Source organism: Camellia sinensis, chromosome 3, assembly GCF_055761805.1.
Source record: "Camellia sinensis isolate YWXY chromosome 3, ASM5576180v1, whole genome shotgun sequence".
Classification (NCBI taxonomy): Eukaryota; Viridiplantae; Streptophyta; class Magnoliopsida; order Ericales; family Theaceae; genus Camellia; species Camellia sinensis.
Window position 1 is genome coordinate 198325549 of NC_138963.1, and position 15368 is coordinate 198340916.

The 15368-nt window shown below is 35.0% G+C and overlaps 2 protein-coding genes across 3 annotated transcripts; both read right to left on the reverse strand.

Moving 5' to 3' along the window:
- Positions 1-552: 552 nt before the first annotated feature.
- ZCW7 lies at positions 553-6273 on the reverse strand. Of its 2 annotated transcripts, none has more exons than XM_082921864.1 (5): positions 5643-6273; positions 5330-5474; positions 1992-2151; positions 1004-1201; positions 553-756 (listed from the first exon to the last, which is right to left on the reverse strand). In XM_082921864.1, exons 1-5 carry the CDS (start codon positions 6169-6171, stop codon positions 751-753), a joined length of 1038 nt encoding a protein of 345 aa, XP_082777990.1. In that variant the 5' UTR covers positions 6172-6273; the 3' UTR covers positions 553-750. The 2 variants fall into 2 exon arrangements, with proteins under 2 accessions (XP_082777990.1, XP_082777989.1); XM_082921863.1 differs by having other exon boundaries at positions 979-1201; positions 5643-6272.
- A 1162-nt stretch (positions 6274-7435) lies between these two features.
- Positions 7436-11013, reverse strand: LOC114321344 (protein NPGR1). Its single transcript, XM_028268504.2, has 6 exons — positions 10696-11013; positions 10111-10408; positions 9692-9950; positions 8327-9537; positions 8100-8238; positions 7436-8019 (listed from the first exon to the last, which is right to left on the reverse strand). Exons 2-6 carry the CDS (start codon positions 10303-10305, stop codon positions 7709-7711), a joined length of 2115 nt encoding a protein of 704 aa, XP_028124305.2. The 5' UTR covers positions 10306-10408; positions 10696-11013; the 3' UTR covers positions 7436-7708.
- Positions 11014-15368: the final 4355 nt, after the last annotated feature.

Here is a 15368-nt window from a genome sequence, read left to right on the forward strand (position 1 = left end):
TAACACAACTATCAACCATCACTATCTACTCCTGCAAACTACTGTATTTGTTTTTGTTTTTGTTTTTTGTTTCTTACAATCCATAGCAGAGGTTAATAGGGAAAGGAAAAGTTGCATTGCATAGCAATAAAACTCAAACTTAGCAATCACACTCGGAGAGGGAACACTTTGTTCACCAGGCCATCCCTTACAATTCGGCAAGGTAATATAACTTTTAAACAACTCTCTATCATGTCATCAACTGAAAAATGAAACACTATGTATGACAAGAACAATTTATTAATTCTTTTGTATCCCCCTCCTGCTATCTCCCATTTTCTGGAACAACTTTCAACCGCGGCACAACAGAATTGCTGTTGCCTATGGTCACACCCCAGTTAATCAACGAGTTTAGTTTTGCAATGTAACAATTCTACAGCCAAACAGGATATGTCTCACTGGTCACTACACCCTGCGCACAGCCTAGAGTGTAGCATGCTCAAAATGTTGGACCAAAACAAACCAGAAAAGACGAGAAAAAAATTTTACTAAATCAAATAGAGAAAGAAACCATAAATCTAAGATTATATATATATATATATATATTATGGGATTTGAACCATAAATCTAAGAATATTTGACAAGTCAAAAAATAAATATTGTACAAAAAATGGGCCATGCAAAGCATCAAATTCTAAATTGTTGAACTAGACCAAAACTCTGCTTCCAGTTTTTGGGCTCACTTCTCTTTTAAGAAATCCATTCGTTTCCTTATTCCTGCATTTGGAAACAAGTATTTGGCACCGTCAGTTTATCTAGAGTGATTTTTCCAGTTTAATAGTATCAATAAACCTTCTTTATCAAAGGAGAATGAATACAAGATATTGCGAAAATTGATGTTTCATCTAGTCTAATAATATATTTTTAAATGTCTATGAACATAATCGTATGCCTTCTCATGAAATAAAAGCATCTTTAGCACATATATGTGGCATTTACTTGTATTATGTGTAGTGTTTCCAACCTTGAATCTCTTAGAGCGCACATTGTCAGGACTGAAGCGAGAAAAATGTGATTGACGTCTGGGAGCTTCACTTCTATAATTTCCTACATCCAATGGTGGCATCCGGCTACTCTTTTCTTGTGTTTCATTCCTAGCATATTGAAAGAAGCCATCCTTGTCCCAAGTCACCTCATAATCAGCTTTCAATCGTGATCCTTGCTGTGCATTTTGGGATCCAAATGTATTGTCAATCAAAAAATAAAATAAAATAAAATAAACCAAACAAAAAGAAAATGATTACAAAATTAGTCATTGAAGACATGTTAATGAAGAATATATTTGTGATACATTTTTTGCCCTAGCTACCCCAGAAGGCTGCTCATTAAAATGTAACTAATTTGCCAGTTTATATGCATAAACCAGCATAGCAAAAATATTGCTCATTAAAAATGCATTCTTATTGATCATGGGATATCAACTTTTCAACAAAGAAAAGCCTCGTGTTCCAAACAAAATGGGTCACATGAGAGCACAATGACCAGATTAACAGTACAGATTAAGAGTTTTAGAGAATAACCAGTATGGGGAAGCAAAGACATCATTCGTCGCAAAATGTTCAAATAAAATTTCAGCTATTGACACAAAGGAAAAAAATCCTAAATCAGACTATCATAAATATCTTATTGTTCTTGTAGTAAAGCAAAAGACAAACTAGTCCTAGGTACAAGTTTCATAGAGTAAATTAATTTGGGATTATCTCATTCCTTCCAGTCACTGAAATGAAAGAAATTATGCAAGTTCCTGGAGAAAATCTTCAAGCACAATGTTTCAATATCTGGATTCTGATTATTTTTGCAATGAAAAATTGCTTTAGTTGGGTCAAAATATGGTGTAACATCCACCATACACATGCCCAATGCCCAGACAGAGAGACGCAGGATTTCTGATCAAAATCTATAGCACTCTCATGAATAAAACAACTTAGAACAAAAAAATGAGGAAACCAGACCTTTTGCAATGAGCGGCCACAGAGAACTTTCAAGGCAGTACAGAAGTCCTTGTATTTCTCAAACTGAACAACAATCTTACACTGGAGACCTGAAACAATGTCCCCGCTATTTTCATCCGCGTTCTTACCTAGGTCATCGTTCTCAGCAACATTAAGATTCCTATAAAGAGTAAATTAAGGGAGAAACAAGAAGAACGATTTGCAATTAGGTTATCAATGTACCCACCCACGTCAATGATGATAAAAGATGATCAGATTGTAGCAATGGGGCAGGATATTAGTTGTAACAAACAAAAGGCAAACTTGTAATTGACTGTAAACCTAGCCACTCTTTCTGTCTTTACATACATGCACACACAAGAAGAAAATTGAGATGAATTCTCTGCATTTATTTTGTGGAGACTTCACAAGAAATATTGTTTAATAATTAAACAAACTGTCCATATATACATTCATTCTGGGTTTGGTTTCTTTTCTTACTATATTCTCCTTTTCTTCTTTTTTTTTTCCCTTCTTTTTTCTCTTTCTTAAATTTGCCTTTTGGGGAGGTCACGCATATGATAAGGGCAGCAATTTTAAGAACTACATTACAATCTGATGTGCATTCAAAATGTTCATGCATCTCTGTACAGGTGCACTAGAATGTAAACATAATAAAATGTGTGAATTAATCATGTACACAAATGTTTCAAAACAAATGTTGTTGACTAAGGGCTGTTCTAATTAGTTTACACATGTAAGTCAAGAGGTTCAAGTCATTTGGGGGGGGGGGGGGGGGGGGGGGGGGGGGGGGGATCAATATGACTTTTCAGCAGTATACACCTCACCCCTCCAAGTTGCATTGTCTAACATGTCAAAATTGACAATATCAATATCATTGAATTGATAAAAAAAAATGTTAAGTTCAATATATATATTATATAAATAATGTTAAGTTCAATATATTAACCACTTTTGCAAATATTGTGCAACAAATTAAGATTTCAAATCTAAAAAATATTACTTATCTAGGCCTCTTATGCAATATATAACCACAACATTCCATACTAAGAGTTGAAGTCTAACCAAGATGGAATCCTCCTAACTACCTTTTTCTTTGTTGTTTTTTGTAGTTTTCTGTTTATGCCTTCAATTCATTGTAAAGAATTGTGCCATTTAACTACATGGTGAGCTAAAGTTCTGGACAACTCCATTATTTGTAACAATAACAAGAAGCAGTCAACAACAACAATAATAGAAAATAAAGGGGAAAATGTCAAAGTTGAAGGATAGTTTGAAGGAATTTTCTAACAAGTATCATGAATAAATATATATACAAATGTATTTTATATATATACTAGTGCCTGCCCGTATAAGTGAGCAAAAAGGAGAGAAAAAAAAAAAAAAAAAAAGCAAAAAAAAAAAAAAAGGAAGGAAAATAAAAATAAATAAATAAATAAAAAGGAAGGAGGAAGGAAGGTGGGCAGGAGAGAGAGAGAGAGAGAGAGAGAGATTGCATGAGTGAACAAAAGGGGGGGAAAAGAAGGTGGGTGAGTGAGAATTAAAGAAATCTTGACCCTGAATGAATTTGGGAATTAATCTCAACCATTGAAATAAAATGTATCTCTAAAACATTTTGCCACATTTTCAAAAACCTTCCTGCTTTATTATATATATATATAAATAGTTCAACCAAGTACACTTGGTATATAGCAAAGATTCTATAATCAAGATACAAAAGTATCCACACTATCTGTTTGCACCCATTTTTGTTAAGTTGTTTGTCAACACGAAGTGAAGAGCTGATCTGTGACACGTGGCAGAAAGGTCAAAGAGGGTTTGACTTTCTGGATCAAAGTAAAGCAATGTGTTGGAGGTATGGCATGGGAGTGGAGTAGTTACAAGCAGTAAGAAAAGTAGTGGGCCAATTTCCAGGAGGCATTTGGGCTTGTGAGTGGCAATATGGTCTGTCGATGTGGCTCAACAATTGAAGGAGGACACATGGCAATGTAGATGGAGGCCTTAGTCTTGCTTTAGAAGAAAGATGCAGTGGAAATATGAGAGTTCAAAGAGGTCAAGGCAGTTTAGAGCAGTTGAAGGAAGATGGCTTGCGAATTCCAAGGAACATGGGATCATGGGCCAGAGAAAGGAGGAGAGGTATAAATGCTGGGAAGTTTGCAGAGAGGACCTTCAACAACAACACTACTTAGCATTTTTAGCTTAGTCTTATCTTAGATAGGAGTAGTTTCTCTCAAATTAGGAGTAGTTTTATCAGTGTAATTTTGGTTACTAAACTTGTAGACTTTGGAGACTTCAATAAGAAGGTTCCTTTGTTTATTCCTTCCTTTCTGATGTTAATTGTTCCAAAGAAGCCTTGAATCCTTCAAGGCATTGAACCTTTACACAGTTGCTTGGTTGTTTGTTGAAAATTACTGTTAAGTTCCTGTCGGCCTTAACAGATTTTTTACTAACACTATCAGAAAAACTCAAAAAACTCACAAGAAAAGGGTTTATCTTCCGATGCTCAAGTATGGAGAAAACTATATATATTATGTATGTGATGTATCTTCAACATCATTTGTCAAAACTTTTCATATTTTCTGCTAAAAAAAAATGAAATAAACAAAGAGGGACTGTGTTATTTGGTGGACTTTTTCAGCGACAGAGAAAAAGATAAGTTTTCTGCTAGGATGAAGAAATAAACCAACATCACATTTAACCACTAATATAAGAATTGCAGGGATAAAACTATGGTTGAAGAAGGACTATAGAATCTATATAGAACATTGGTCCTTTGACCCCGCCAAGAGGGGTTGTGGGGGTATTCAAAGTTCTAGGGTTTGTCTTCTCTGTTAAGGGCATCTTATAATGCACAATTATACACCACTCAAAAAATAATTGCTGTTAGGAAAGACAAATGAAATTTTAGCTGGAAAAAGTAGAGTTCTCGTATCACTGGACAAGCCAAGTAGTTGGTAGTTTTTAAACTAAATCTAATCGAATAAAATTGTGCTCAAATATGATTTGAGCAAACTTAAATCAATGTGACTAACCGGCACAAGAATTTTCAGCTTTATCAAATAACCACAAATATTTGCTGCTATCTAAAATCTTCAATCATGAGAAGTTTCAAGAGGAAATGGTTTCATCAAATTAATGAGATGACAAGTAAATTAAGAAATTTCAATACAACCATATTCAAGATAATATGATGTGTGCATTGGAGCATAAAAACAGAACTTAATGTCAGAAGCCTCAAAAAACACAACCACCCCACAAATTCAACAAGAACAATATTATGGAATTGCAATGCATCAGGGAAAGAGAAAAATAGCAGAAACCATGACATTAACACACACCTTATCTTCCCAAATGCAGAAAAAATCGTGTGAGTGACCAGCATTGAAGGCTTAGACGAAACTCTCGGCTCAGCAAACCAGCGCGATGGAACACCTTTCAACACAATTGTATCAGGCTGCTGCTGCCTCCCACCTCTTGAATATCCTACAACCAAACAACACATACATACATCCATTATTACCGGTAGTTCTCACAAAATTATTAAGCATTTAGAGGAAAAAATATTGAGTTAGATCACTGAATCCATTATTGTAGACAGCAAGACAAGTAAGCATCAAAAATTCAAAACTATGGATAGAATCAAGAACCAACCTCGATTACCAAAGGCATTAAGCTCTTCCCACTCTTTCCTCATTCCATCAAAATCATCCGATTCCGGAACTGAAGCAGTCAATCTAAACTTAACACCTTCAAGACTCAACTCAATCCCGTCGGTCTTATCAACAACCGATCTCCTCCAGCCCAGAAACTTCTTCTCGAGTTCCTTAACATCGTCTTCTCCATCTATACCATGAAGAATTTCCGATCTGGAAAGCTTGGATAGAAACCCTAGGTCGCGAATGAAGAGAGCGCCGTGAGCGACAGGATCATCGCGCTTGCGCTTCTTGAGGTCCTTGAATCGGCGAACGACGATGTCGTCTTCGGGAACGGTGAGGGAGAAGGAGGATTTGAGGAAGTCGGTGAGGGAGCGCTTGAGTTGCCACTCGTCGAGGGGCTTGACGGAGTGGTCTGCGCGGTGGATGGTGAGGAGGAGCTTCACGCGGGGGACTAGAGAGAGGCCGTTCTCGATTTCTAGGGTTTCCGTCGGCCGGAGAGTCTCCGACGACGGTGGATTGGCCATCCCCCTTCTTCCTCTTCTGTTTCTAACTAAATTGGCGCTCTGTATTCGGCACTGTGAGTTCTCTCTGAGCTTGTTTTGCTTTCACGGAGACAAATCAAGTTTTTATTATTTTTTATTTTTTTTTGTAGAATTTAAAAAAAAAATAAAATAAATAAGCACTTGAAATTTGGTTAAAAAGTGCATTATCACTTTAGAGCATCTCCAACGCTTAACTTCTTTTTTCATCAAATCTGATGGAAAAAATGACGTTTTTTTCAATTTGATACGAGGCGCTCCAATGGTGAGCATCAAAGCAGAATTGGGGAGGTGGTTGACCGGGTGGTCGACCGGCCGGTTGACCAACCGGTCGACCGGTTTGGGCAATTTTTTTTTTTTTTTTTTTTACCTGTTTGAACCTTTTTTGACCGGTTTGAACCTAGTTATTTCAAAGGGAACCGGTTGACCGGTTGGTCAACCGGCCGGGCAACCGATGTATCTCCTTCAACGGTCAGTAACAGTGATTTGGTAAAATGCAGAACTTGTTTTCAGTTTGATACTTTTTTTGCTGATTTCTCATTTTGATATTCATTTGATGCAACGGTTGGAGCATGGAAAAGTACATTTTTCATCAAAATTTAAATCTGATATCAATTTTGGTTCAGCGTTGGAGATGGTCTTAAAAGATTATTTTTAGTAAATTGCATCTGAAATTTGTTTAAAAAATTATGACTACTATTAGACAAGAAATTGGATTTGTTAAATTTAGAATTTTAATTTGAGCATACCAAATGTTTAAATCATGTCAATTTAAAAAATATCTACTCATTCTCTTTCTTTGTTCTATTTGTGAAAAAAATTAAGTTTTTCTCTTGTTTCCTTTTTTAAAAAGATAAATATAAGAACTCTTTTGAAGTTGAAAATTGCTGTCAATTTATCTCAAGCTTCCCTACTAATTATTCCAAAATTTTAAATATATATACATAAATTTTAAATTTAGATATCTTTAAATTTATAGTTTATGAATTTTGCAATAAAAATTGTCTTGTAATTTCATTGAGCACAGGCCTATATGTGAGAACAATCACAGATCTACTTTAGATCACCTCCATTTCATAGATGGAATAAATTTCTTACTCATTTAGCCACTAGTGCCTTTAATTTTTTGCAATATATAAGAATGGTGTCTCATTCTCCAATCAAAAAATTTTTTTTTCTTCATATTAATGAATTGCTTACAATTATGGTGCTCTTATAAAAACAGCTACTAATTATAGTAGGCACTTGATGGTTAAAACAGCTCCATATATGAACAGAAAGTTCTAAAAAAATGTCATTTTGACAAATGAATATACAAATTGTTTACAGGATTTCAGAGCTGAAGAGAAACAGTGGTTACTCTAAAATCAGTCACAGGAATTATAACCACGAAAATGAAACTGAGCATACTCTCCATACACATTTTTTCTGGTGAACCAATCAATCTCTTCAACCCCTTTGGCATTAGACTTCCAAACATCAAATAAACCTCATTGATCTTCAATAGATGTAACAAACTCAGTTAAACAAAGCTTTGAACAGGAGCTGACATCTTGAGCTCATGCGCAGCTTGGAAAAACTCCGTTGCTTGATGCACTGAGCCTTCCATCTTAGCAACCAACCCGAGGTTCCACCAAGCATCATGGTTCTTGGGTTCTAACCTCAAAGCATTCATCAAAAAACTTCTTGCAATGGGGAGCGATTGACCGCCCATTTTCATCAAAACTACAGCAGTTGAAACAATAGTTGGGACAAAATCAGGTTCTACAGACAATGCAATTGAGAATGCAACGAGGGCTTCCTTGTACAACGCTCGTGCTTCAAACAACGTACCTGCACAATATGTTCAAAGAATCATACGGATTGTACATTGTGTGCTTAAAAATTCAATTGAATTGGAACTGCATTCCAACCTGTTGTATGCCAATTACTAGCAGAGTAAAATTCAATCGACCTGGCTTTGCCTAGACAAATTTCTGCATCAAACCATGACTCGAGCTTCGTATAGATCTTTCCCAGATCTTGCCAAGCTTCCATTTCTAATCTTCTTTCCTGAACATAATCTTTTTTATTATAAGCCTATGAAATCATTGAAATGTGTGAGGACAATGTTGAACAGACAATTCATGATTATACTAACCTTGGAGCCAAAGTTTGTACTTTGTTGTCTATGTGATTGAATAAGAGCTAGCAAAACTCTGTATGTCTCTATTGCTTGCTTGGGTTGTTCTTGAGCTATTTGAAGAACGGCTTTTAATCTAAGAAGATCAAACTGGTCGATCCTTCCAGTCTCGTCCAAAGCAAGATCAACTATAGATTCAGCGTCTTCAAGTCTTTGCTGTGCTGATACTATCAGAGCTAAAAGCTTCCAACCCTTTCCCGAGCTTCCAGCTAGCATTCCCGAGTACATCATGACATCATCAAATGCTGCGCTCAAATTCCTCTGCACCGCATTCTCTAGCCCAAGACTAAACATCAACTCTGGGTCCTCCCTACCATTTTTAGCAGCATAGTTTAGCGAATTCAAAGACTCTCTACGAAAGCAAATTCTTTCAGAATCTGAAATGGAAATTAGCGCTGCGTTCCCGTAACAAACACCAAGAAATTTGTGAGCCTGACCCGCAAAATGCTCATTCCCATGAGTTCCTAAATCAATCACTCGACGAGCAAACTTAATCCCCTCATGAGCATGGATTGGGTTTTGGGAACACAATTTCGCCCCAAGCAGAAACGAAGCGAAATGGGGCTTATGCTTGGCTTCTGAAGATCCTGAGACCTTTTCTATAAGATCCAGTGCAGTTTCATCTTGACCTGCAGCGTTGTAGCAAAGAGCAAGAAAGTACCATCTCTCAGCTCGGTTGTAGGTTCCTGGAAGAGCTTGCTCCACGTGCTCGGCTAGAGACTCAAATTGGCCACACACGGAGAGGACAAAAGTCAGATGATCCATAATTTCATCATCCCATTGTATTTCACCATACAAAACCTTATTCATAAGTATAAACAACAATAGTATTGCTTCCTCTGTGTTGCTTTTAGGGGTATTTAGACCCCATAGTTGTAACTGAGAGGGGAGGCTTGATTCAACGCCTCCATAGAGCAATGTGGCGGCTAAGTCTTTTTGTAAATTAGCCAACCGTTGGGGATCCAAATTCCTTGGCTTGATTGAAGCACAACGATATGCAGCGATAGCTTCATCAAGAAAACCAGCCTGTATCCACAATTTTGGGAGCAATTCGAGCGCTTTGTGGAACATTTCCTGTAACTTACAGTCTTCACCAATGCCCTGAGGCATTCCATTAGGTAGTGCTGATTCTACTATATCCAAAATTGTTTTGCACTCCCTTGCAGCCTCTATAAATTTAAATTTTTTTTTAAAAAAAAATGTGAGAATTGTCTGAACAGTCTACCCAAAGAAATAATTTGAAACCATATACAACAATTTACATCTATTCATCCCAATGCACACAAAACAAGTTATCATAAGAGGGAGAATGGATATACATACCTTTAAATCGGCAGAGCTCCTCCAATGATCTTGTTTTGAGAAAGATTGCTTCAAGTAGTAGGCTGACAGAATGCAGTGACATTACGCCGGTAAGCATGTTTTCGCCTTTGGAACGTGGTTTTTGCCGTCGGGTTCTCTCCATGATAGCTTTAATCATCCTAGGTGACAAAGTTTTAATGTCAATCCCCTGATACACTTGCAGGGCTGCATCAAAATTCCCTCTTTGATATTCAAGTCTCCCCAACAATGCCCTAGCTTCCTGCAACCCACACAAACAAATTCAAACCGAACTTCAATAGCATAAAAACCAGAAAAAAGAAACTGAACTAATTAGCAACAGTACTGTTTTAAGGTTCCAATCAAATATAGAAAAACTTGTAATTTAATTTTTCACCAAAACAAAAGTTAAACAAGCCCACCTCATAATTCAAGGAAAGAGCCTCCTTCAGGGTGGACTCAGCTTCATCCACTTGGGCATCTTCAAATTTCGATTCCCAGTCTGCGGTCCTCGATGAAAGGCCACCGGCTGAGAAATCCCGTGTCGCCAGTGACTCCGGTGACTGCGGCACCGGCTCTTCCAACTTAAATTGCTCGCCGGAGCAAGTACACAACATCTTCCCCACAATGCAGCAGGAAATTTTTTATCTTAGTTTTCAAAATTTTATCAAACTAGTCACAGTTTCACTAAATTTTTTCATAGGTTCTCTTCATTAAAGCCTGAATTTGCAAAGACACAAAATCATCAGACAAAATAGCATTTGGGACAAAGTTGTGTGCTTTTGATCAAGGAACAACAACAATGAAGATCTAGAAAAAGTCAATGGTGAATCCAATACAGAACAAATAACAAAAAACCCATGTTTTATAATTATCAGAAAACCTCAAAACTAGGAGACACAAAATAGGTAGAGTTAAAAATGAAGGAACAACAAAAGGACAATGAAACATCATTGCATGTGATGAAAGGGGCTAGACCAAGAAGAGAGACAGAGCTTTGGACTTACCACAGAACCAAAACCCCATAGACAGACATGTGATTTGTGATGGCCATGAAAGCAACCAGTGAGGAGGTTCTCTGTCTTTCTTTCTCTCTCTTCTGTTCTGGGTTGAGTGAGGCATGGCCAAATGGTGTGCATGTGAGGTGAAGACACAGATTAATATCTATTGGGTTTGGAGATCTGAGTTTGATGGGCCATTTTTTATCTTTTATTTTTTTTTCCCACTTTTTTATTTTTATTTATTTATTTGCTGACCTATTTTTACAGAGATTTTGCATAGGTGTGGGTAGGGGGGACAAAGGTAGTTGCAGGGTCGTAGCTGTTCATAAAGATTCCCTGTCTGATTGGTCTGTTTTGATTTCAAATTTTGTCGTTTATGTTAGGCTAATTTAGAACCTGACTAAAAGTTAATTTTTGATTATTAATTTATTTTAAGTTATATTATTTTTTTATTTTTTATACGTTTTTTTTTTAAAAAAAAAAGTTAAAAAAATTAAAATGTGAATTTTTAACCAACTTTCACGTTGACGAAGACTTTTAACTGTACACTAATCTGGGCACCCTTGTTTTGAAATTAGGGTGTAATAAAAAAATAATTAATTACCTTAAAAATTTTATTTACAAATATTATGTTATGGTAGTTTAAGTCTAATCTATAATTTTTTGAATCAATAAATTCTATATAGTAAAATTAATAATATTATCAATTTTTTTTTCTAATTTTTAAAACTAAGAGTATTATCAATTTTGTATAATAATGTTTCAAATAATTGTTTCACTAACTGATAAAAAAAAAGAACATGAAATTAAACATATTTGTCTTTCTACTTATTGATTTAATTCAACTATCCAATAAAATCGAGAAGATTATCAATTTTTTTTAGTTTAAAAACGGAGAACATTATCAATTTTTTTATTTTTAAAGTTTTTTTTTAAAATTTTGCACATTAATATTCCATCGTCATGCTCCTTTATAGACACAAAAATTTTTAGTTTGCACAAAAAAAATAATTCAGTTTTTTCAATTTTTAAATTTTTAAATTTTTTTTTTGCACATAATTATTTTTAATTTTTTCAATTCGAAAGTTAATATTTTAAATTTTTAAAAATCAAAATAAATATCAAATCATCATATTCCTTTATATATAATCATAAATGAAGAACAATCATTATTTGAAAGACAATTTCAATTATTAATTATAACTTAATGGAGTATAAGTTCATAAAATATGACTTAGGTGTAAATGTCGCTAAAGAAAATCTTTCTAAAACTCACTTTGGTTTATTGATAAATTTTGTGAGCTTGAATGTGGTCCAACAACGAAAAAGAAAAAAAAAGAAATATATATATATACATATATATATATATATATATATATATATATCACTTTACAGTGTATATATGAAAAAAGTATGCGAAGAAATGGAACGTTATAAATTAAAAAATTTAGGTGCTCGAATAAGATACATTGAAAAACTGAATTTTTAGAAGAAAAAAATAGGAGAAAAGGTTTATTAAAATGAATTATGATCTTAATTAAAGTAGTTAAGCGGTTCAAGAACCGAACAATATGTTTATGATATTACAGTTTGATTTTAGTTGACAGAATGATTTGATCAGTTACCCTTAACCTAATTCGTTTTTTAATTTTTTAATGATTTAAATTTGAAAACATTGATTCAAGCATCCCAACTTAAGCAACTTGAGTTTAATCATTAATATTTTAGCATCTCAATTGTATAATTTCAAATTTGATTTGGACTTGAACCAAAAAGCTCTTATAAATGCATACTTGAACATAATTCATATTTTGTATCTGTTGATTAAATCATGCTTTAATTCATATTTGAACATAATGATTTTACTGCTAATGCACATAACTCAAGTCAATTTTCTGATTATGTTTTTTGTTTATAATTTTTTGAATTTTTTTTTTCCGTCTATTTTTAAAATGTAAAATACATTAGTTAGCATTACTCAATGCTCAACTTGAAACAAAAATTGTGTTGAATTTAAAACCTAATGTTAACCTTTTAAGATAAATTTAAGCTCAAAACTCAAGAAAACTAGTTTAGAATTAGAGATTGAGCCAGTTGTGCCATTTTTGAAGAGACCCTCAGCCCACTTGAACTTTCAAAATTTGAACCTTAATCCAGTATGGTTGGAGCATGTGATATAAGAGAAATAATAATAATAATAATAATAAATTGAAAATCTACATAAAAAATAAAAATAAAAAACTGAAAATCAATATTGATTAGTGTGGAAGCCAAGTTTATAGTGGCCCAAAGATGTGCATGGGTTCCGGTAACATAGTCCAACACAATTGGGCCCAATTTGAGGTCGGCCCATTGGGCAGACCTACTAGGCTAAGTCAGAGCCGAGTAAAATTGGATAGAGCTATCACCGAATAACGAGCCTTAGTTCGTGATAGTCGAGCCGAGTAGTTCAGATTCTACTCCATAAAGTGCAATGAAGGAATGGGCCCTAACAGGGGATGCATAGTAGAAAATAAAAATCCGAGGAGAAACTCTATAAAAAGGAGAAGAGGACTCAAGAAGGAGTTATGGTCTAAATAATTTACTTATAAAAAAGAACAAACAACATACTTTTGAGAGAAACTAATTAGATCGTCGGAGTGCTAATTCCGGCACCCTCGACTAGAATTGTTCTTCTTTTTCAGGTGATTATCAAAGGACTACTTTAGAATCTACTTGGACAAAGAAGTATCCGAAATCCACCTCCCCATAATTAGTAATGAATCAAACGTGTACAAGAAAGATGGGTGGGCTACACAATTAAAATTAGGAGCGCCCCAATCAATAATTTGGGAGTGAGAGATCCACTTGTATTTTTGGATTTTTAAATTCAAAATTGAAAACTACGCCATGTTTGAACTGCGACATTGGGACGGGATATATCAACTGGACAAATTTTGGATCGGGATTGAGTCGAGTAGGTATTACATAACAAAGAATTGGGTAATTTACCAGCTAGTCTTCATTTCTAGCCTTATTACCTATTAGGTTCTGACTTATATTTTTATGTACTATTAAGTCCTTAGTTGCCTATAATACCCTCATTGAATTTATTATTCATTAATTTTCTCAATTTTTATTAACTTCTCTCTCTTAATCATTTTTTCCAAACCCTTCTTCTTCTTATTCTCTCTCTCTCTCTCTCTCTCTCTCTCTCTCTCTCTCTAGAAAATACCACCACCGTTGTCACGCCCATGGCCATCCACCCTCTCTAGAAAATACCGCCACTGTTGTCATGGCCATGGCCATCCACCCACCACCATCATCACTGTCGTTTATCACTAACCACCACCACCTTCGCCGGCCACTGCCACCACCATCGTTCACTAACTATCTCCACCGTCGTCGATCTATACTTCACCAGCTCCGATTCACTGCCACTGTTTACTAACCACCTTTGCCATCATCGATTTACACTATGCCGTCACCGATCTATACTTCGTCCTAGATCTACATTGATCTAGTTGTTTCTACTGTGAAATTGACTTCAAATGACTACAAGCAACATTGATTCTCCAAATCTCGCATCTCTCTCTCCCCTTCCCTCTCTCTTTATTTCTTTCAAACCAAATCTGTTGCAAATAAGGGTTTAATATACCAATGATAAATTTATCACTGATATATGTCTTTGAATCTTGTGTTAATTTGTTACGATGATGATAAGATTTTCTTTTTGTAATTTTTTAACAAACAGTCAGTGAGATATTTATCAATGAATGTGTCTATCAGTGATAAATTTATCACTAAATATGTTTTCGAATCTTTGTGTTGATTTATGACGATGATGACGAGATTCTCTTTTTATAATTTTTTAAAAAACAGTCAGTGAGAAATTTATGTGAATGTATCTATTAGTGATAAATTTATTACTGAATATGTCTTTGAATCTTTGTATTGATTTGTGAAGATGATGGCGAGATTTTCTTTTTATAATTTTTTAACAAACAGTCAGTGAGAAATTTATCATTGAATATGTCTTTAAATCTTGTGTTGATTTGTGGCGATGATGATAAGATTTTGTAATTTTTAACAAGCAGATAGTTGTTGAATTTATCACTTAATGTGTCAATCATAATTTTTTGTACTAGATTTGTCTTTGATTCTTTGTGTTAATCTACAAATGTGAAGCAATATTTTCTAGTAAGGATTCCTCATCTCTCTCCTTCATTTTCTTCATCCTTATTCTTCTATTTTTCTCTTGTTGCCACCTTGTTTGAGGAGGTACTAGCAATATTGACATGGTGGAAATGGAAAATGGCCACACAAAAAAATATTGTCAAAGTTCGGAGGTAGTTGTTGGAGGTCAATAATGGCGGCCGACAATCAAAGATGAAGGCCAAAGGAGTCATCGGAGGTCGATGATGGTCGCTGGCAATCAAAAGTGGTCATCGGTGGCCGATTAAGAGAGAGAGATTCGAACAGTTGTGACAGAGAAAGAGAGAGAGAAAGAGTAAAACGGTTGACTGATTTCTTTGTTTGAATTGAATGTCAAGGGTAAAATGAGAAGATGTGCTAAACCTTTTTGAGTTAGGACCTCGTAGGAATTAAGTCCGGTCCAAAGGACCAGCCTGTAACTCCCCATAAGGAATTTTGTATTTGTTTAAGTTTGGTCCGGTTCTAACATTGCACCTCTATATTTA

Bases quoted from the DNA above. Each gene is read 5' to 3' on its own strand.
- ZCW7 (XM_082921863.1), bottom strand. From the start codon at position 6,171: ATGGCCAATCCACCGTCGTCGGAGACTCTCCGGCCGACGGAAACCCTA. The intron at 2,152-5,329 runs GTGTGTGTTAAT...TACTCTTTATAG, and splicing joins TCTGCATTTGGGAAGATAAG to GAATCTTAATGTTGCTGAGA. The intron at 757-978 runs GTAAATGCCACA...TTCCAAATGCAG, and splicing joins AAACACTACACATAATACAA to GAATAAGGAAACGAATGGAT.
- LOC114321344 (XM_028268504.2), bottom strand. From the start codon at position 10,305: ATGTTGTGTACTTGCTCCGGCGAGCAATTTAAGTTGGAAGAGCCGGTG. The intron at 9,951-10,110 runs GTGGGCTTGTTT...TGTGGGTTGCAG, and splicing joins CTCTTTCCTTGAATTATGAG to GAAGCTAGGGCATTGTTGGG. The intron at 8,020-8,099 runs GTTGGAATGCAG...CATATTGTGCAG, and splicing joins TAGTAATTGGCATACAACAG to GTACGTTGTTTGAAGCACGA.